The sequence below is a fragment of the Taudactylus pleione genome, unplaced genomic scaffold, assembly GCF_031769625.1.
Source record: "Taudactylus pleione unplaced genomic scaffold, aTauple2 ptg000620l, whole genome shotgun sequence".
Taxonomy (NCBI): Eukaryota; Metazoa; Chordata; class Amphibia; order Anura; family Myobatrachidae; genus Taudactylus; species Taudactylus pleione.
The window spans coordinates 219086-243653 of record NW_028285022.1 but is presented as its reverse complement, the minus strand read 5'-3'; the positions used below and the strand labels follow the sequence as shown (position 1 = coordinate 243653).

General features: G+C 44.2%; 1 protein-coding gene across 1 annotated transcript in view; it reads right to left on the bottom strand.

Moving 5' to 3' along the window:
• LOC148479324 (SCO-spondin-like) overlaps nucleotides 1–24568 on the bottom strand; it is a gene marked incomplete at its 5' end in the record, with an annotated part of 249345 nt that overhangs the window by 11276 nt on the left and 213501 nt on the right. The window contains one exon of the mRNA XM_088454599.1: nucleotides 22461–22625. Coding sequence (XP_088310725.1) covers nucleotides 22461–22625 — 165 coding nt within the window. The remainder of the gene's footprint in view (nucleotides 1–22460; nucleotides 22626–24568) is intronic.

Here is a 24568-nt window from a genome sequence, read left to right as displayed (position 1 = left end):
TCAGACCAGTATATACTGTAAGGTGATACATTGTATGAGGTGAGTACAGTATCAGATACCATCAGACCAGTATATACTGTAAGGTGATACATTGTATGAGGTGGGGACAGTATCAGATACCATCAGACCAGTATATACTGTTAGGTGATACATTGTATGAGGTGGGTACAGTATCAGATACCATCAGACCAGTGCATACTGTAAGGTGATACATTGTATGAGGTGGGTACAGTATCAGATACCATCAGACCAGTATATACTGTTAGGTGATACATTGTATGAGGTGGGGACAGTGTATCAAAGACCATCAGACCAGTATATACTGTTAGGTGATACATTGTATCAGATACCATCAGACCGGTATATACTGTTAGGTGATACATTGTATCAGATACCATCAGACCAGTATATACTGTTAGGTGATACATTGAATCAGATACCATCAGACCGGTATATACTGTAAGGTGATACATTGTATCAGATACCATCAGACCAGTATATACTGTAAGATGATACATTGTATGATGTGGGGATAGTGTATGATACCATCAGACCAGTATATACTGTAATGTGATACATTGTATGATGTGGGGACAGTGTATCAGATACCATCAGACCAGTATATACTGTAAGGTGATACAATGTATGAGGTGGGGACAGTGTATCAGATACCATCAGACCAGTATATACTGTAAGGTGATACAATGTATGAGGTGGGGACAGTGTATCAGATACCATCAGACCAGTATATACTGTTAGGTGATACATTGTATGAGGTGGGGACAGTGTATGAGATACCATCAGACCGGTATATACTGTTAGGTGATACATTGTGTGAGGTGGGGACAGTGTATCAGATACCATCAGACCAGTATATACTGTTAGGTGATACATTGTATCAGATACCATCAGACCAGTATATACTGTAAGGTGATACATTGTGTGAGGTGGGGACAGTGTATCAGATACCATCAGACCAGTATATACTGTTAGGTGATACATTGTATCAGATACCATCAGACCAGTATATACTGTAAGGTGATACATTGTATGAGGTGGGTACAGTATCAGATACCATCAGACCAGTATATACTGTAAGGTGATACATTGTATCAGATACCATCAGACCGGTATATACTGTAAGGTGATACATTGTATGAGGTGGGTACAGTATCAGATACCATCAGACCAGTATATACTGTAAGGTGATACATTGTATCAGATACCATCAGACCGGTATATACTGTAAGGTGATACATTGTATGAGGTGGGTACAGTATCAGATACCATCAGACCAGTATATACTGTAAGGTGATACATTGTATTAGATACCATCAGACCGATATATACTGTAAGGTGATACATTGTATCAGATACCATCAGACCAGTATATACTGTTAGGTGATACATTGTATGAGGTGGGTACAGTATCAGATACCATCAGACCAGTATATACTGTAAGGTGATACATTGTATGAGGTGGGGACAGTGTATCAGATACCATCAGACCAGTATATACTGTAAGGTGATACATTGTATGAGGTGGGGACAGTGTATCAGATACCATCAGACCAGTATATACTGTAAGGTGATACATTGTATGAGGTGGGGACAGTGTATCAGATACCATCAGACCAGTATATACTGTAAGGTGATACAATGTATGAGGTGGGGATAGTGTATGAGATACCATCAGACCAGTATATACTGTAGGATGATACATTGTATGATGTGAGGACAGTTTATCAGATACCATCAGACCAGTATATACTGTAAGGTGATACATTGTATGAGGTGGGGACAGTGTATCAGATACCATCAGACCAGTATATACTGTAAGGTGATACATTGTATGAGGTGGGGACAGTGTATCAGATACCATCAGACCAGTATATACTGTAAGGTGATACAATGTATGATGTGGGGACAGTGTATCAAATACCATCAGACCAGTATATACTGTAAGGTGATACATTGTATGAGGTGGGGACAGTTTATCAGATACCGTCAGACCAGTATATACTGTTAGGTGATACAATGTATGAGGTGGGGACAGTGTATCAGATACAATCAGACCAGTATGTACTGTAAGATGATACATTGTATGAGGTGGGGGACAGTGCATCAGATACCATCACACCAGTATATACTGTAAGGTGATACATTGTATGATGTGGGGACAGTGTACGAGATACCATCAGACCAGTGTATACTGTAAGGTGATACATTGTATGAGGTGGGGACAGTGTATCAGATACCATCAGACCAGTATATAATGTAAGGTGATACATTGTATGATGTGGGAACAGTGTACGAGATACCATCAGACCAGTATATATTGTAAGGTGATACATTGTATGAGGTGGGTACAGTGTATCAGATACCATCACACCAGTATATACTGTAAGGTGATACATTGTATGAGGTGGGGACAGTATCAGATACCATCAGACCAGTATATACTGTAAGGTGATACATTGTATGAGGTGGGGACAGTGTATCAGATACCATCAGACCAGTATATACTGTAAGGTGATACAATGTATGATGTGGGGACAGTGTATCAGATACCATCAGACCAGTATATACTGTAAGGTGATACATTGTATGAGGTGGGGACAGTTTATCAGATACCGTCAGACCAGTATATACTGTTAGGTGATACAATGTATGAGGTGGGGACAGTGTATCAGATACCATCAGACCAGTATGTACTGTAAGATGATACATTGTATGAGGTGGGGACAGTGTATGAGATACCATCAGACCAGTATATACTGTAAGATGATACATTGTATGAGGTGGGGACAGTGTATGAGATACCATCAGACCAGTATATACTGTAGGATGATACATTGTATGATGTGAGGACAGTTTATCAGATACCATCAGACCAGTATATACTGTAAGGTGATACATTGTATGAGGTGGGGACAGTGTATCAGATACCGTCAGACCAGTATATACTGTAAGGTGATACAATGTATGAGGTGGGGACAGTGTATCAGATACCATCAGACCAGTATGTACTGTAAGATGATACATTGTATGAGGTGGGGACAGTGTATGAGATACCATCAGACCAGTATGTACTGTAAGATGATACATTGTATGATGTGGGGACAGTGTATCAGATACCATCAGACCAGTATATACTGTTAGGTGATACATTGTATGAGGTGGGGACAGTGTATGAGATACCATCAGACCAGTATATACTGTTAGGTGATACATTGTATGAGGTGGGGACAGTGTATGAGATACCATCAGACCAGTATATACTGTTAGGTGATACATTGTGTGAGGTGGGGACAGTGTATGAGATACCATCAGACCAGTATATACTGTTAGGTGATACATTGTATGAGATACCATCAGACCAGTATATACTGTTAGGTGATACATTGTATGAGATACCATCAGACCAGTATATACTGTTAGGTGATACATTGTATCAGATACCATCAGACTGGTATATACTGTAAGGTGATACATTGTATGAGGTGGGGACCGTGTATCAGATACCATCAGACCAGTATATACTGTAAGGTGATACATTGTATGAGGTGGGGACAGTGTATCAGATACTATCAGACCAGTATATACTGTTAGGTGATACATTGTATGATGTGGGGACAGTGTATCAGATACCAACAGACCAGTATATACTGTAAGGTGATACATTGTATGAGGTGGGGACAGTGTATCAGATACCATCAGACCAGTATATACTGTAAGGTGATACAGTGTATGAGGTGGGGACAGTGTATCAGATACCATCAGACCAGTATATACTGTAAGGTGATACATTGTATGAGGTGGGTACAGTATCAGATACCATCAGACCGGTATATACTGTAAGGTGATACATTGTATGAGGTGGGGACAGTGTATCAGATACCATCAGAAAAGTACATACTGTAAGGTGATACATTGTATGAGGTGGGAACACTGTATTAGATACCATCAGACCAGTATATACTGTAAGGTGATACATTGTATGAGGTGGGACAGTATCAGATACCATCAGACCGGTATATACTGTAAGGTGATACAGTGTATCAGATACCATCAGACCGGTATATACTGTAAGGTGATACAATGAGCGGGGTGCGTGCCCTGGGCGCCGTTGGACCGGCGGCGCGGGGGGGCGCCGCCGGCCACGGTACCGGCCCGCCCGCCCTTGTTAGCCAGTGTAGCGCCGACCGCAATGAGTGCGGTCAGCGCTACACATTTACACAGGACCGGCGCCAGGCTTCCAGCGCCGGTCCTGTGCTGCACGCCTGAGCCCGTTCCCTCCCCTCCCCCTGAGTTCTTGCCCAATAGCGCCAGGAGGCGGGCTCAGGCTGTGCATAACACACGCATCGCCGCCAGCGCTGGCAGCGATGCGTGTGTTAAACAGCAGCCAATGAGAGTCAGATAGACTCTCATTGACTGCTGCAGCACCCACTGCAAGAGCCGGACTTCCGTCCAGCTCCTGCAGTGGGTAATGGGACTGACGTCATGACGTCTGTCCCATAATGCTGAGCGCGCCAGCCCGGGCGGGAGCGGCATCGCGACCAGGACCAGAAATTCAGGTAAGTATATTTTTATATATATATATATATATATATTTCTTTTTTTTTTAAAAACCTATCTGCACAACGGGGGAGGGGGGTGGCTACTACTGGGGGGACCTCCACTGGGGGGACCTCTACTGGGGGAGGGGTGGCTACCACTGGGGGCCCTCTACTGGGGGAGGGATGACTACTACTGGGGGGACCTCTACTGGGGGAGGGGTGGCTACTACTGGGGGGACCTCTACTGGGGGAGGGGTGGCTACTACTGGGGGCACCATTGGGAGGACCTACTCTACTGGGGACTACTACTTGGGGGGGAACTACCACTGGGGGCATTATAAAAGGGGCCTACTACAAGAGGCACTGAACTCGGGGGACCACTACTAGGGGCAATAATAGGAAGGGCCACTACAGGGGGCACTGGATAGGGGGGATCACTACAGGGTGCCTGCATAAGGGGACCACTACTGGGAAAACTGCATGGGGGGGGGATACTGCTGGGGGCACTATATAAAGGGCACTGCATGGGGGGGGGGACTACTACTGGGGGCACCATATAAAGGGCACTGCATGAGGGGATACCGATACTGGGCGCACTGCATTGTGGGGACTGCTACTGGGGGCACTGCATAAGGGGGAACACTACGTGGGGCACTGCGTTTGGGGGGCCACTACTGGGGGTACTGTATAAGGGGCACTACTGGGGTTAAGGTGCATATGGATAGGAATGTTCAGCGTGAAAATAAAGGGGTGTTGGGGGGCTCCCTTTTCAAATTTGCCCTGGGCTCCAAATACCCTAATTACGCCACTGAAGGAGATACAATGTATGAGGTGGGGACAGTGTATCAGATACCATCAGACCAGTATATACTGTAAGGTGATACATTGTATGAGGTGGGTACAGTATCAGATACCATCAGACCGGTATATACTGTAAGGTGATACATTGTATGAGGTGGGGACCGTGTATCAGATACCATCAGACCAGTATATACTGTAAGGTGATACATTGTATGAGGTGGGGACAGTGTATCAGATACCATCAGACCAGTATATACTGTAAGGTGATACAATGTATGAGGTGGGGACAGTGTATCAGATACCATCAGACCAGTATATACTGTAAGGTGATACATTGTATGAGGTGGGTACAGTATCAGATACCATCAGACCAGTATATACTGTAAGGTGATACATTGTATGAGGTGGGGACAGTATCAGATACCATCAGACCAGTATATACTGTTAGGTGATACATTGTATGAGGTGGGTACAGTATCAGATACCATCAGACCAGTGCATACTGTAAGGTGATACATTGTATGAGGTGGGTACAGTATCAGATACCATCAGACCAGTATATACTGTAAGGTGATACATTGTATGAGGTGGGGACAGTATCAGATACCATCAGACCAGTATATACTGTAAGGTGATACATTGTATGAGGTGAGTACAGTATCAGATACCATCAGACCAGTATATACTGTAAGGTGATACATTGTATGAGGTGGGGACAGTATCAGATACCATCAGACCAGTATATACTGTTAGGTGATACATTGTATGAGGTGGGTACAGTATCAGATACCATCAGACCAGTGCATACTGTAAGGTGATACATTGTATGAGGTGGGTACAGTATCAGATACCATCAGACCAGTATATACTGTTAGGTGATACATTGTATGAGGTGGGGACAGTGTATCAAAGACCATCAGACCAGTATATACTGTTAGGTGATACATTGTATCAGATACCATCAGACCGGTATATACTGTTAGGTGATACATTGTATCAGATACCATCAGACCAGTATATACTGTTAGGTGATACATTGAATCAGATACCATCAGACCGGTATATACTGTAAGGTGATACATTGTATCAGATACCATCAGACCAGTATATACTGTAAGATGATACATTGTATGATGTGGGGATAGTGTATGATACCATCAGACCAGTATATACTGTAATGTGATACATTGTATGATGTGGGCACAGTGTATCAGATACCATCAGACCAGTATATACTGTAAGGTGATACAATGTATGAGGTGGGGACAGTGTATCAGATACCATCAGACCAGTATATACTGTAAGGTGATACAATGTATGAGGTGGGGACAGTGTATCAGATACCATCAGACCAGTATATACTGTTAGGTGATACATTGTATGAGGTGGGGACAGTGTATGAGATACCATCAGACCGGTATATACTGTTAGGTGATACATTGTGTGAGGTGGGGACAGTGTATCAGATACCATCAGACCAGTATATACTGTTAGGTGATACATTGTATCAGATACCATCAGACCAGTATATACTGTAAGGTGATACATTGTGTGAGGTGGGGACAGTGTATCAGATACCATCAGACCAGTATATACTGTTAGGTGATACATTGTATCAGATACCATCAGACCAGTATATACTGTAAGGTGATACATTGTATGAGGTGGGTACAGTATCAGATACCATCAGACCAGTATATACTGTAAGGTGATACATTGTATCAGATACCATCAGACCGGTATATACTGTAAGGTGATACATTGTATGAGGTGGGTAAAGTATCAGATACCATCAGACCAGTATATACTGTAAGGTGATACATTGTATCAGATACCATCAGACCGGTATATACTGTAAGGTGATACATTGTATGAGGTGGGTACAGTATCAGATACCATCAGACCAGTATATACTGTAAGGTGATACATTGTATTAGATACCATCAGACCGATATATACTGTAAGGTGATACATTGTATCAGATACCATCAGACCAGTATATACTGTTAGGTGATACATTGTATGAGGTGGGTACAGTATCAGATACCATCAGACCAGTATATACTGTAAGGTGATACATTGTATGAGGTGGGTACAGTATCAGATACCATCAGACCAGTATATACTGTTAGGTGATACATTGCATCAGATACCATCAGACCGGTATATACTGTTAGGTGATACATTGTATCAGATACCATCAGACCGGTATATACTGTTAGGTGATACATTGTATGATGTGGGGACAGTGTATCAGATACCATCAGACCAGTATATACTGTTAGATGATACATTGTGTGAGGTGGGGACAGTGTATCAGATACCATCAGACCAGTATATACTGTTAGGTGATACATTGTGTGAGGTGGGGACAGTGTATCAGATACCATCAGACCGGTATATACTGTAAGGTGATACATTGTGTGAGGTGGGGACAGTGTATCAGATACCATCAGACCAGTATATACTGTTAGGTGATACATTGTATCAGATACCATCAGACCGGTATATACTGTTAGGTGATACATTGTATCAGATACCATCAGACCGGTATATACTGTAAGGTGATACATTGTATCAGATACCATCAGACCAGTATATACTGTTAGGTGATACATTGTATGAGGTGGGTACAGTATCAGATACCATCAGACCAGTACATACTGTAAGGTGATACATTTTATGAGGTGGGTACAGTATCAGATACCATCAGACCAGTATATACTGTTAGGTGATACAGTGTATGAGGTGGGGGACAGTGTATCAGATACCATCAGACCAGTATATACTGTAAGGTGATACATTGTATGAGGTGGGGACAGTGTATCAGATACCATCAGACCAGTATATACTGTAAGGTGATACATTGTATGAGGTGGGGACAGTGTATCAGATACCATCAGACCAGTATATACTGTAAGGTGATACATTGTATGAGGTGGGGACAGTGTATCAGATACCATCAGACCAGTATATACTGTAAGGTGATACAATGTATGAGGTGGGGACAGTGTATGAGATACCATCAGACCAGTATATACTGTAGGATGATACATTGTATGATGTGAGGACAGTTTATCAGATACCATCAGACCAGTATATACTGTAAGGTGATACATTGTATGAGGTGGGGACAGTGTATCAGATACCATCAGACCAGTATATACTGTAAGGTGATACATTGTATGAGGTGGGGACAGTGTATCAGATACCATCAGACCAGTATATACTGTAAGGTGATACAATGTATGATGTGGGGACAGTGTATCAGATACCATCAGACCAGTATATACTGTAAGGTGATACATTGTATGAGGTGGGGACAGTTTATCAGATACCGTCAGACCAGTATATACTGTTAGGTGATACAATGTATGAGGTGGGGACAGTGTATCAGATACAATCAGACCAGTATGTACTGTAAGATGATACATTGTATGAGGTGGGGGACAGTGCATCAGATACCATCACACCAGTATATACTGTAAGGTGATACATTGTATGATGTGGGGACAGTGTACGAGATACCATCAGACCAGTGTATACTGTAAGGTGATACATTGTATGAGGTGGGGACAGTGTATCAGATACCATCAGACCAGTATATAATGTAAGGTGATACATTGTATGATGTGGGAACAGTGTACGAGATACCATCAGACCAGTATATATTGTAAGGTGATACATTGTATGAGGTGGGTACAGTGTATCAGATACCATCACACCAGTATATACTGTAAGGTGATACATTGTATGAGGTGGGGACAGTATCAGATACCATCAGACCAGTATATACTGTAAGGTGATACATTGTATGAGGTGGGGACAGTGTATCAGATACCATCAGACCAGTATATACTGTAAGGTGATACAATGTATGATGTGGGGACAGTGTATCAGATACCATCAGACCAGTATATACTGTAAGGTGATACATTGTATGAGGTGGGGACAGTTTATCAGATACCGTCAGACCAGTATATACTGTTAGGTGATACAATGTATGAGGTGGGGACAGTGTATCAGATACCATCAGACCAGTATGTACTGTAAGATGATACATTGTATGAGGTGGGGACAGTGTATGAGATACCATCAGACCAGTATATACTGTAAGATGATACATTGTATGAGGTGGGGACAGTGTATGAGATACCATCAGACCAGTATATACTGTAGGATGATACATTGTATGATGTGAGGACAGTTTATCAGATACCATCAGACCAGTATATACTGTAAGGTGATACATTGTATGAGGTGGGGACAGTGTATCAGATACCGTCAGACCAGTATATACTGTAAGGTGATACAATGTATGAGGTGGGGACAGTGTATCAGATACCATCAGACCAGTATGTACTGTAAGATGATACATTGTATGAGGTGGGGACAGTGTATGAGATACCATCAGACCAGTATGTACTGTAAGATGATACATTGTATGATGTGGGGACAGTGTATCAGATACCATCAGACCAGTATATACTGTTAGGTGATACATTGTATGAGGTGGGGACAGTGTATGAGATACCATCAGACCAGTATATACTGTTAGGTGATACATTGTATGAGGTGGGGACAGTGTATGAGATACCATCAGACCAGTATATACTGTTAGGTGATACATTGTGTGAGGTGGGGACAGTGTATGAGATACCATCAGACCAGTATATACTGTTAGGTGATACATTGTATGAGATACCATCAGACCAGTATATACTGTTAGGTGATACATTGTATGAGATACCATCAGACCAGTATATACTGTTAGGTGATACATTGTATCAGATACCATCAGACTGGTATATACTGTAAGGTGATACATTGTATGAGGTGGGGACAGTGTATCAGATACTATCAGACCAGTATATACTGTAAGTTGATACATTGTATGATGTGGGGACAGTGTATCAGATACCAACAGACCAGTATATTCTGTAAGGTGATACATTGTATGAGGTGGGGACAGTGTATCAGATACCATCAGACCAGTATATACTGTAAGGTGATACAGTGTATGAGGTGGGGACAGTGTATCAGATACCATCAGACCAGTATATACTGTAAGGTGATACATTGTATGAGGTGGGTACAGTATCAGATACCATCAGACCGGTATATACTGTAAGGTGATACATTGTATGAGGTGGGGACAGTGTATCAGATACCATCAGAAAAGTACATACTGTAAGGTGATACATTGTATGAGGTGGGAACACTGTATTAGATACCATCAGACCAGTATATACTGTAAGGTGATACATTGTATGAGGTGGGACAGTATCAGATACCATCAGACCGGTATATACTGTAAGGTGATACAGTGTATCAGATACCATCAGACCGGTATATACTGTAAGGTGATACAATGAGCGGGGTGTGTGCCCTGGGCGCCGTTGGACCGGCGGCGCGGGGGGGCGCCGCCGGCCACGGTACCGGCCCGTCCGCCCTTGTTAGCCAGTGTAGCGCCGACCGCAATGAGTGCGGTCAGCGCTACACATTTACACAGGACCGGCGCCAGGCTTCCAGCGCCGGTCCTGTGCTGCACGCCTGAGCCCGTTCCCTCCCCTCCCCCTGAGTTCTTGCCCAACAGTGCCAGGAGGCGGGCTCAGGCTGTGCATAACACACGCATCGCCGCCAGCGCTGGCAGCGATGCGTGTGTTAAACAGCAGCCAATGAGAGTCAGATAGACTCTCATTGACTGCTGCAGCACCCACTGCAAGAGCCGGACTTCCGTCCAGCTCCTGCAGTGGGTAATGGGACTGACGTCATGACGTCTGTCCCATAATGCTGAGCGCGCCAGCCCGGGCGGGAGCGGCATCGCGACCAGGACCAGAAATTCAGGTAAGTATATTTTTATATATATATATATATATATATATATTTTTTTTTTTTAAAACCTATCTGCACAACGGGGGAGGGGGGTGGCTACTACTGGGGGGACCTCCACTGGGGGGACCTCTACTGGGGGAGGGGTGGCTACCACTGGGGGCCCTCAACTGGGGGAGGGATGACTACTACTGGGGGGACCTCTACTGGGGGAGGGGTGGCTACTACTGGGGGGACTTCTACTGGGGGAGGGGTGGCTACTACTGGGGGCACCATTGGGAGGACCTACTCTACTGGGGACTACTACTTGGGGGGGAACTACCACTGGGGGCATTATAAAAGGGGCCTACTACAAGAGGCACTGAACTCGGGGGACCACTACTAGGGGCAATAATAGGAAGGGCCACTACAGGGGGCACTGGATAGGGGGGATCACTACAGGGTGCCTGCATAAGGGGACCACTACTGGGAAAACTGCATGGGGGGGGGATACTGCTGGGGGCACTATATAAAGGGCACTGCATGGGGGGGGGGACTACTACTGGGGGCACCATATAAAGGGCACTGCATGAGGGGATACCGATACTGGGCGCACTGCATTGTGGGGACTGCTACTGGGGGCACTGCATAAGGGGGAACACTACGTGGGGCACTGCGTTTGGGGGGCCACTACTGGGGGTACTGTATAAGGGGCACTACTGGGGTTAAGGTGCATATGGATAGGAATGTTCAGCGTGAAAATAAAGGGGTGTTGGGGGGCTCCCTTTTCAAATTTGCCCTGGGCTCCAAATACCCTAATTACGCCACTGAAGGAGATACAATGTATGAGGTGGGGACAGTGTATCAGATACCATCAGACCAGTATATACTGTAAGGTGATACATTGTATGAGGTGGGTACAGTATCAGATACCATCAGACCGGTATATACTGTAAGGTGATACATTGTATGAGGTGGGGACCGTGTATCAGATACCATCAGACCAGTATATACTGTAAGGTGATACATTGTATGAGGTGGGGACAGTGTATCAGATACCATCAGACCAGTATATACTGTAAGGTGATACAATGTATGAGGTGGGGACAGTGTATCAGATACCATCAGACCAGTATATACTGTAAGGTGATACATTGTATGAGGTGGGTACAGTATCAGATACCATCAGACCAGTATATACTGTAAGGTGATACATTGTATGAGGTGGGGACAGTATCAGATACCATCAGACCAGTATATACTGTTAGGTGATACATTGTATGAGGTGGGTACAGTATCAGATACCATCAGACCAGTGCATACTGTAAGGTGATACATTGTATGAGGTGGGTACAGTATCAGATACCATCAGACCAGTATATACTGTAAGGTGATACATTGTATGAGGTGGGGACAGTATCAGATACCATCAGACCAGTATATACTGTAAGGTGATACATTGTATGAGGTGAGTACAGTATCAGATACCATCAGACCAGTATATACTGTAAGGTGATACATTGTATGAGGTGGGGACAGTATCAGATACCATCAGACCAGTATATACTGTTAGGTGATACATTGTATGAGGTGGGTACAGTATCAGATACCATCAGACCAGTGCATACTGTAAGGTGATACATTGTATGAGGTGGGTACAGTATCAGATACCATCAGACCAGTATATACTGTTAGGTGATACATTGTATGAGGTGGGGACAGTGTATCAAAGACCATCAGACCAGTATATACTGTTAGGTGATACATTGTATCAGATACCATCAGACCGGTATATACTGTTAGGTGATACATTGTATCAGATACCATCAGACCAGTATATACTGTTAGGTGATACATTGAATCAGATACCATCAGACCGGTATATACTGTAAGGTGATACATTGTATCAGATACCATCAGACCAGTATATACTGTAAGATGATACATTGTATGATGTGGGGATAGTGTATGATACCATCAGACCAGTATATACTGTAATGTGATACATTGTATGATGTGGGGACAGTGTATCAGATACCATCAGACCAGTATATACTGTAAGGTGATACAATGTATGAGGTGGGGACAGTGTATCAGATACCATCAGACCAGTATATACTGTAAGGTGATACAATGTATGAGGTGGGGACAGTGTATCAGATACCATCAGACCAGTATATACTGTTAGGTGATACATTGTATGAGGTGGGGACAGTGTATGAGATACCATCAGACCGGTATATACTGTTAGGTGATACATTGTGTGAGGTGGGGACAGTGTATCAGATACCATCAGACCAGTATATACTGTTAGGTGATACATTGTATCAGATACCATCAGACCAGTATATACTGTAAGGTGATACATTGTGTGAGGTGGGGACAGTGTATCAGATACCATCAGACCAGTATATACTGTTAGGTGATACATTGTATCAGATACCATCAGACCAGTATATATTGTAAGGTGATACATTGTATGAGGTGGGTACAGTATCAGATACCATCAGACCAGTATATACTGTAAGGTGATACATTGTATCAGATACCATCAGACCGGTATATACTGTAAGGTGATACATTGTATGAGGTGGGTACAGTATCAGATACCATCAGACCAGTATATACTGTAAGGTGATACATTGTATCAGATACCATCAGACCGGTATATACTGTAAGGTGATACATTGTATGAGGTGGGTACAGTATCAGATACCATCAGACCAGTATATACTGTAAGGTGATACATTGTATTAGATACCATCAGACCGATATATACTGTAAGGTGATACATTGTATCAGATACCATCAGACCAGTATATACTGTTAGGTGATACATTGTATGAGGTGGGTACAGTATCAGATACCATCAGACCAGTATATACTGTAAGGTGATACATTGTATGAGGTGGGTACAGTATCAGATACCATCAGACCAGTATATACTGTTAGGTGATACATTGCATCAGATACCATCAGACCGGTATATACTGTTAGGTGATACATTGTATCAGATACCATCAGACCGGTATATACTGTTAGGTGATACATTGTATGATGTGGGGACAGTGTATCAGATACCATCAGACCAGTATATACTGTTAGATGATACATTGTGTGAGGTGGGGACAGTGTATCAGATACCATCAGACCAGTATATACTGTTAGGTGATACATTGTGTGAGGTGGGGACAGTGTATCAGATACCATCAGACCGGTATATACTGTAAGGTGATACATTGTGTGAGGTGGGGACAGTGTATCAGATACCATCAGACCAGTATATACTGTTAGGTGATACATTGTATCAGATACCATCAGACCGGTATATACTGTTAGGTGATACATTGTATCAGATACTATCAGACCGGTATATACTGTAAGGTGATACATTGTATCAGATACCATCAGACCAGTATATACTGTTAGGTGATACATTGTATGAGGTGGGTACAGTATCAGATACCATCAGACCAGTACATACTGTAAGGTGATACATTTTATGAGGTGGGTACAGTATCAGATACCATCAGACCAGTATATACTGTTAGGTGATACAGTGTATGAGGTGGGGGACAGTGTATCAGATACCATCAGACCAGTATATACTGTAAGGTGATACATTGTATGAGGTGGGGACAGTGTATCAGATACCATCAGACCAGTATATACTGTAAGGTGATACATTGTATGAGGTGGGGACAGTGTATCAGATACCATCAGACCAGTATATACTGTAAGGTGATACATTGTATGAGGTGGGGACAGTGTATCAGATACCATCAGACCAGTATATACTGTAAGGTGATACAATGTATGAGGTGGGGACAGTGTATGAGATACCATCAGACCAGTATATACTGTAGGATGATACATTGTATGATGTGAGGACAGTTTATCAGATACCATCAGACCAGTATATACTGTAAGGTGATACATTGTATGAGGTGGGGACAGTGTATCAGATACCGTCAGACCAGTATATACTGTAAGGTGATACAATGTATGAGGTGGGGACAGTGTATCAGATACCATCAGACCAGTATGTACTGTAAGATGATACATTGTATGAGGTGGGGACAGTGTATGAGATACCATCAGACCAGTATGTACTGTAAGATGATACATTGTATGATGTGGGGACAGTGTATCAGATACCATCAGACCAGTATATACTGTTAGGTGATACATTGTATGAGGTGGGGACAGTGTATGAGATACCATCAGACCAGTATATACTGTTAGGTGATACATTGTATGAGGTGGGGACAGTGTATGAGATACCATCAGACCAGTATATACTGTTAGGTGATACATTGTGTGAGGTGGGGACAGTGTATGAGATACCATCAGACCAGTATATACTGTTAGGTGATACATTGTATGAGATACCATCAGACCAGTATATACTGTTAGGTGATACATTGTATGAGATACCATCAGACCAGTATATACTGTTAGGTGATACATTGTATCAGATACCATCAGACTGGTATATACTGTAAGGTGATACATTGTATGAGGTGGGGACCGTGTATCAGATACCATCAGACCAGTATATACTGTAAGGTGATACATTGTATGAGGTGGGGACAGTGTATCAGATACTATCAGACCAGTATATACTGTTAGGTGATACATTGTATGATGTGGGGACAGTGTATCAGATACCAACAGACCAGTATATACTGTAAGGTGATACATTGTATGAGGTGGGGACAGTGTATCAGATACCATCAGACCAGTATATACTGTAAGGTGATACAGTGTATGAGGTGGGGACAGTGTATCAGATACCATCAGACCAGTATATACTGTAAGGTGATACATTGTATGAGGTGGGTACAGTATCAGATACCATCAGACCGGTATATACTGTAAGGTGATACATTGTATGAGGTGGGGACAGTGTATCAGATACCATCAGAAAAGTACATACTGTAAGGTGATACATTGTATGAGGTGGGAACACTGTATTAGATACCATCAGACCAGTATATACTGTAAGGTGATACATTGTATGAGGTGGGACAGTATCAGATACCATCAGACCGGTATATACTGTAAGGTGATACAGTGTATCAGATACCATCAGACCGGTATATACTGTAAGGTGATACAATGAGCGGGGTGCGTGCCCTGGGCGCCGTTGGACCGGCGGCGCGGGGGGGCGCCGCCGGCCACGGTACCGGCCCGCCCGCCCTTGTTAGCCAGTGTAGCACCGACCGCAATGAGTGCGGTCAGCGCTACACATTTACACAGGACCGGCGCCAGGCTTCCAGCGCCGGTCCTGTGCTGCACGCCTGAGCCCGTTCCCTCCCCTCCCCCTGAGTTCTTGCCCAATAGCGCCAGGAGGCGGGCTCAGGCTGTGCATAACACACGCATCGCCGCCAGCGCTGGCAGCGATGCGTGTGTTAAACAGCAGCCAATGAGAGTCAGATAGACTCTCATTGACTGCTGCAGCACCCACTGCAAGAGCCGGACTTCCGTCCAGCTCCTGCAGTGGGTAATGGGACTGACGTCATGACGTCTGTCCCATAATGCTGAGCGCGCCAGCCCGGGCGGGAGCGGCATCGCGACCAGGACCAGAAATTCAGGTAAGTATATTTTTATATATATATATATATAGATTTTTTTTTTAAAACCTATCTGCACAACGGGGGAGGGGGGTGGCTACTACTGGGGGGACCTCCACTGGGGGGACCTCTACTGGGGGAGGGGTGGCTACCACTGGGGGCCCTCAACTGGGGGAGGGATGACTACTACTGGGGGGACCTCTACTGGGGGAGGGGTGGCTACTACTGGGGGGACTTCTACTGGGGGAGGGGTGGCTACTACTGGGGGCACCATTGGGAGGACCTACTCTACTGGGGACTACTACTTGGGGGGGAACTACCACTGGGGGCATTATAAAAGGGGCCTACTACAAGAGGCACTGAACTCGGGGGACCACTACTAGGGGCAATAATAGGAAGGGCCACTACAGGGGGCACTGGATAGGGGGGATCACTACAGGGTGCCTGCATAAGGGGACCACTACTGGGAAAACTGCATGGGGGGGGGATACTGCTGGGGGCACTATATAAAGGGCACTGCATGGGGGGGGGGACTACTACTGGGGGCACCATATAAAGGGCACTGCATGAGGGGATACCGATACTGGGCGCACTGCATTGTGGGGACTGCTACTGGGGGCACTGCATAAGGGGGAACACTACGTGGGGCACTGCGTTTGGGGGGCCACTACTGGGGGTACTGTATAAGGGGCACTACTGGGGTTAAGGTGCATATGGATAGGAATGTTCAGCGTGAAAATAAAGGGGTGTTGGGGGGCTCCCTTTTCAAATTTGCCCTGGGCTCCAAATACCCTAATTACGCCACTGAAGGAGATACAATGTATGAGGTGGGGACAGTGTATCAGATACCATCAGACCAGTATATACTGTAAGGTGATACATTGTATGAGGTGGGTACAGTATCAGATACCATCAGACCGGTATATACTGTAAGGTGATACATTGTATGAGGTGGGGACCGTGTATCAGATACCATCAGACCAGTATATACTGTAAGGTGATACATTGTATGAGGTGGGGACAGTGTATCAGATACCATCAGACCAGTATATACTGTAAGGTGATACAATGTATGAGGTGGGGACAGTGTATCAGATACCATCAGACCAGTATATACTGTAAGGTGATACATTGTATGAGGTGGGTACAGTATCAGATACCATCAGACCAGTATATACTGTAAGGTGATACATTGTATGAGGTGGGGACAGTATCAGATACCATCAGACCAGTATATACTGTTAGGTGATACATTGTATGAGGTGGGTACAGTATCAGATACCATCAGACCAGTGCATACTGTAAGGTGATACATTGTATGAGGTGGGTACAGTATCAGATACCATCAGACCAGTATATACTGTAAGGTGATACATTGTATGAGGTGGGGACAGTATCAGATACCATCAGACCAGTATATACTGTAAGGTGATACATTGTATGAGGTGAGTACAGTATCAGATACCATCAGACCAGTATATACTGTAAGGTGATACATTGTATGAGGTGGGGACAGTATCAGATACCATCAGACCAGTATATACTGTTAGGTGATACATTGTATGAGGTGGGTACAGTATCAGATACCATCAGACCAGTGCATACTGTAAGGTGATACATTGTATGAGGTGGGTACAGTATCAGATACCATCAGACCAGTATATACTGTTAGGTGATACATTGTATGAGGTGGGGACAGTGTATCAAAGACCATCAGACCAGTATATACTGTTAGGTGATACATTGTATCAGATACCATCAGACCAGTATATACTGTTAGGTGATACATTGTATCAGATACCATCAGACCAGTATATACTGTTAGGTGATACATTGAATCAGATACCATCAGACCGGTATATACTGTAAGGTGATACATTGTATCAGATACCATCAGACCAGTATATACTGTAAGATGATACATTGTATGATGTGGGGATAGTGTATGATACCATCAGACCAGTATATACTGTAATGTGATACATTGTATGATGTGGGGACAGTGTATCAGATACCATCAGACCAGTATATACTGTAAGGTGATACAATGTATGAGGTGGGGACAGTGTATCAGATACCATCAGACCAGTATATACTGTAAGGTGATACAATGTATGAGGTGGGGACAGTGTATCAGATACCATCAGACCAGTATATACTGTTAGGTGATACATTGTATGAGGTGGGGACAGTGTATGAGATACCATCAGACCGGTACATACTGTTAGGTGATACATTGTGTGAGGTGGGGACAGTGTATCAGATACCATCAGACCAGTATATACTGTTAGGTGATACATTGTATCAGATACCATCAGACCAGTATATACTGTAAGGTGATACATTGTGTGAGGTGGGGACAGTGTATCAGATACCATCAGACCAGTATATACTGTTAGGTGATACATTGTATCAGATACCATCAGACCAGTATATACTGTAAGGTGATACATTGTATGAGGTGGGTACAGTATCAGATACCATCAGACCAGTATATACTGTAAGGTGATACATTGTATCAGATACCATCAGACCGGTATATACTGTAAGGTGATACATTGTATGAGGTGGGTACAGTATCAGATACCATCAGACCAGTATATACTGTAAGGTGATACATTGTATCAGATACCATCAGACCGGTATATACTGTAAGGTGATACATTGTATGAGGTGGGTACAGTATCAGATACCATCAGACCAGTATATACTGTAAGGTGATACATTGTATTAGATACCATCAGACCGATATATACTGTAAGGTGATACATTGTATCAGATACCATCAGACCAGTATATACTGTTAGGTGATACATTGTATGAGGTGGGTACAGTATCAGATACCATCAGACCAGTATATACTGTAAGGTGATACATTGTATGAGGTGGGTACAGTATCAGATACCATCAGACCAGTATATACTGTTAGGTGATACATTGCATCAGATACCATCAGACCGGTATATACTGTTAGGTGATACATTGTATCAGATACCATCAGACCGGTATATACTGTTAGGTGATACATTGTATGATGTGGGGACAGTGTATCAGATACCATCAGACCAGTATATACTGTTAGATGATACATTGTGTGAGGTGGGGACAGTGTATCAGATACCATCAGACCAGTATATACTGTTAGGTGATACATTGTGTGAGGTGGGGACAGTGTATCAGATACCATCAGACCGGTATATACTGTAAGGTGATACATTGTGTGAGGTGGGGACAGTGTATCAGATACCATCAGACCAGTATATACTGTTAGGTGATACATTGTATCAGATACCATCAGACCGGTATATACTGTTAGGTGATACATTGTATCAGATACCATCAGACCGGTATATACTGTAAGGTGATACATTGTATCAGATACCATCAGACCAGTATATACTGTTAGGTGATACATTGTATGAGGTGGGTACAGTATCAGATACCATCAGACCAGTACATACTGTAAGGTGATACATTTTATGAGGTGGGTACAGTATCAGATACCATCAGACCAGTATATACTGTTAGGTGATACAGTGTATGAGGTGGGGGACAGTGTATCAGATACCATCAGACCAGTATATACTGTAAGGTGATACATTGTATGAGGTGGGGACAGTGTATCAGATACCATCAGACCAGTATATACTGTAAGGTGATACATTGTATGAGGTGGGGACAGTGTATCAGATACCATCAGACCAGTATATACTGTAAGGTGATACAATGTATGAGGTGGGGACAGTGTATCAGATACCATCAGACCAGTATATACTGTAAGGTGATACATTGTATGAGGTGGGTACAGTATCAGATACCATCAGACCAGTATATACTGTAAGGTGATACATTGTATGAGGTGGGGACAGTATCAGATACCATCAGACCAGTATATACTGTTAGGTGATACATTGTATGAGGTGGGGACAGTGTATCAAAGACCATCAGACCAGTATATACTGTTAGGTGATACATTGTATCAGATACCATCAGACCGGTATATACTGTTAGGTGATACATTGTATCAGATACCATCAGACCAGTATATACTGTTAGGTGATACATTGAATCAGATACCATCAGACCGGTATATACTGTAAGGTGATACATTGTATCAGATACCATCAGACCAGTATATACTGTAAGATGATACATTGTATGATGTGGGGATACTGTATGATACCATCAGACCAGTATATACTGTAATGTGATACATTGTATGATGTGGGGACAGTGTATCAGATACCATCAGACCAGTATATACTGTAAGGTGATACAATGTATGAGGTGGGGACAGTGTATCAGATACCATCAGACCAGTATATACTGTAAGGTGATACAATGTATGAGGTGGGGACAGTGTATCAGATACCATCAGACCAGTATATACTGTTAGGTGATACATTGTATGAGGTGGGGACAGTGTATGAGATACCTTCAGACCGGTATATACTGTTAGGTGATACATTGTGTGAGGTGGGGACAGTGTATCAGATACCATCAGACCAGTATATACTGTTAGGTGATACATTGTATCAGATACCATCAGACCAGTATATACTGTAAGGTGATACATTGTGTGAGGTGGGGACAGTGTATCAGATACCATCAGACCAGTATATACTGTTAGGTGATACATTGTATCAGATACCATCAGACCAGTATATACTGTAAGGTGATACATTGTATGAGGTGGGTACAGTATCAGATACCATCAGACCAGTATATACTGTAAGGTGATACATTGTATCAGATACCATCAGACCGGTATATACTGTAAGGTGATACATTGTATGAGGTGGGTACAGTATCAGATACCATCAGACCAGTATATACTGTAAGGTGATACATTGTATCAGATACCATCAGACCGGTATATACTGTAAGGTGATACATTGTATGAGGTGGGTACAGTATCAGATACCATCAGACCAGTATATACTGTAAGGTGATACATTGTATTAGATACCATCAGACCGATATATACTGTAAGGTGATACATTGTATCAGATACCATCAGACCAGTATATACTGTTAGGTGATACATTGTATGAGGTGGGTCCAGTATCAGATACCATCAGACCAGTATATACTGTAAGGTGATACATTGTATGAGGTGGGTACAGTATCAGATACCATCAGACCAGTATATACTGTTAGGTGATACATTGCATCAGATACCATCAGACCGGTATATACTGTTAGGTGATACATTGTATCAGATACCATCAGACCGGTATATACTGTTAGGTGATACATTGTATGATGTGGGGACAGTGTATCAGATACCATCAGACCAGTATATACTGTTAGATGATACATTGTGTGAGGTGGGGACAGTGTATCAGATACCATCAGACCAGTATATACTGTTAGGTGATACATTGTGTGAGGTGGGGACAGTGTATCAGATACCATCAGACCGGTATATACTGTAAGGTGATACATTGTATGAGGTGGGGACAGTGTATCAGATACCATCAGACCGGTATATACTGTTAGGTGATACATTGTATCAGATACCATCAGACCGGTATATACTGTAAGGTGATACATTGTGTGAGGTGGGGACAGTGTATCAGATACCATCAGACCAGTATATACTGTTAGGTGATACATTGTATCAGATACCATCAGACCGGTATATACTGTTAGGTGATACATTGTATCAGATACCATCAGACCGGTATATACTGTAAGGTGATACACTCACTGCAGTCGGGGAGATCACATATCCTCTGGCGGGTTGGAGATCCTGTACATTCCTCCCCGTCATACATGCGATGTTCAATCTGCCGCCGCTGTGAGATCTGGGTACCACTACCACACGTGACTGAACATGGAGTCCAATCTGACCACTGGGACCATTGGCAGTCAACTGGAAACAGAGAAAGACATTAATAGGTATAATATAGAAAATGGCTGGAACAAGTAAATGTTGGATTCTAAGAGCAATGGGATCGGAATCGGTATGAAATACCTCCGGCCGCAGGGCCGGCGGTTCGATTCCCGGCAGCCCGACATCAGCAGAGTTCCGAGCAGCGGAAGCCCGACAGCGCTGGAAATCCCGATTGTGGATAGGTGAGTATCTACTAACCTAACCTAACCCCCCCTAACCCTAACCCTCCTTAGGGTGCCTAAACCTAATTTCCCCCCAAGTGCCTAACCCTAATCCCCTCTCTAAGTGCCTAACCCTAACCTCCCCCCCAAGTGCCTAACCCTAACCCCCCTCTAAGTGCCTAACCCTAACCACCCCCTTCCCCGCTGCCTAACCCTAAGCCCCCCCCGGGGGTGCCTAACCCTAACCCTCCCTCCCCCTAGCCTAACCCTAACCCTCCCGGGGGGGGGGTGCCTTACCCTAAGTCCCCCCTGGGAGCCCTAAACCTAACCCTCCCGTCCGCGGCTGTCCGCTCGCGGCGCCCGGCATCGCTACGATCGGGATGCCGGGCGCCGGTCTCCCGGCATCGGGGAAATGCCCGGCATTTCACCCTTGTCGGAATATGACAGTCGGGAAGCCGGATGCCGGTATTGAGGCAGTCGGTTTCCCGATTGCATACCATGGGAACAGCAGAACATTGCACAGTGACAGGAGAGAAGAGCAGGCTGACAAATACTATTACTAGGACCAGCACACAGTAATAATTCTAAGAGAGAAGGGAGAGAGAGAGGGAGGCAGAGAAGAGAGGGAGAGAAGGGAGAGAAGAGAAGGGAGAGAAGGGAGAGAAGAGAGAGAAGAGAGGGAGAGAAGGGAGAGAGGGAAGGGTGGGAGAGGAGGGAGGGAGAGAAGGGAGAGAAGAGAGGGAGAGAAGAGAGAGAAGAGAAGGGAGAGAAGGGAGAGAAGGGAGAGAGGGAAGGGTGGGAGAGGAGGGAGGGAGAGAAGGGAGAGAAGAGAGAGAAGAGAGGGAGAGAAGGGAGAGAAGAGAGAGAAGAGAAGGGAGAGAGAGGGAGAGAGGAGAGAAGAGAGGGAGAGAAGGGAGAGAAGAGAGGGAGAGAAGAGAGGGAGAGAAGAGAAGGGAGAGAAAGGAGAGAAGAGAGAGAGAGAGAGAGAGAGAGAGGAGAGAAGAGAGGGAGAGAAGAGAGGGAGAGAAGAGAGGGAGAGAAGGGAGAGAAGAGAGGGAGAGAAGAGAGGGAGAGAAGGGAGAGAAGAGAGGGAGAGAAGAGAGGGAGGGAGGGAGAGAGAGAGAGAGAGAGAGAGGGGGGAGAGAAGGGAGAGAAGGGAGAGGAGGGAGGGAAGAGAAGAGAGGGAGAGAAGGGAGAGAAGAGAGGGAGAGAAGAGAGGGAGAGAAGAGAGGGAGGGAGAGAAGAGAGAGAAGAGGGGGAGAGAAGAGAGGGAGAGAAGGGAGAGGAGGGAGAGGAGGGAGGGAGAAAAGGGAGAGAAGAGAAGGGAGAGAGAGAGGGAGGGAGAGAGAGAGAGAGAAGAGGGGGAGAGAAGAGAGGGAGAGAAAGGAGAGAAGAGAGGGATAGAAGGGAGAGAAGAGAAGGGAGAGAAGGGAGAGAGAGAGGGAGGGAGATAAGAGAGAAGGAAGAGAGAGGGAGAAGAGGGAGAGAGAGGGAGAGGAGAAGGGAGAGAGAGAGAGAGGGAGAGAGAGGAGAGAGGGAGAGAGAGAGAGGGAGAGAAGAGAGAGAAGAGAGGGAGAGAAGAGAGAGAAGAGAGGGAGAGAAGAGAGGGAGGGAGAGAGAGAGAGAGAGAGAGAGAGAGAGGGGGGAGAGAAGGGAGAGAAGGGAGAGGAGGGAGTTAGAGGAGGGAGGGAGAGAAGAGAGGGATAGAAGGGAGAGAAGAGAAGGGAGAGAAGGGAGAGAGAGAGGAGGGAGATAAGAGAG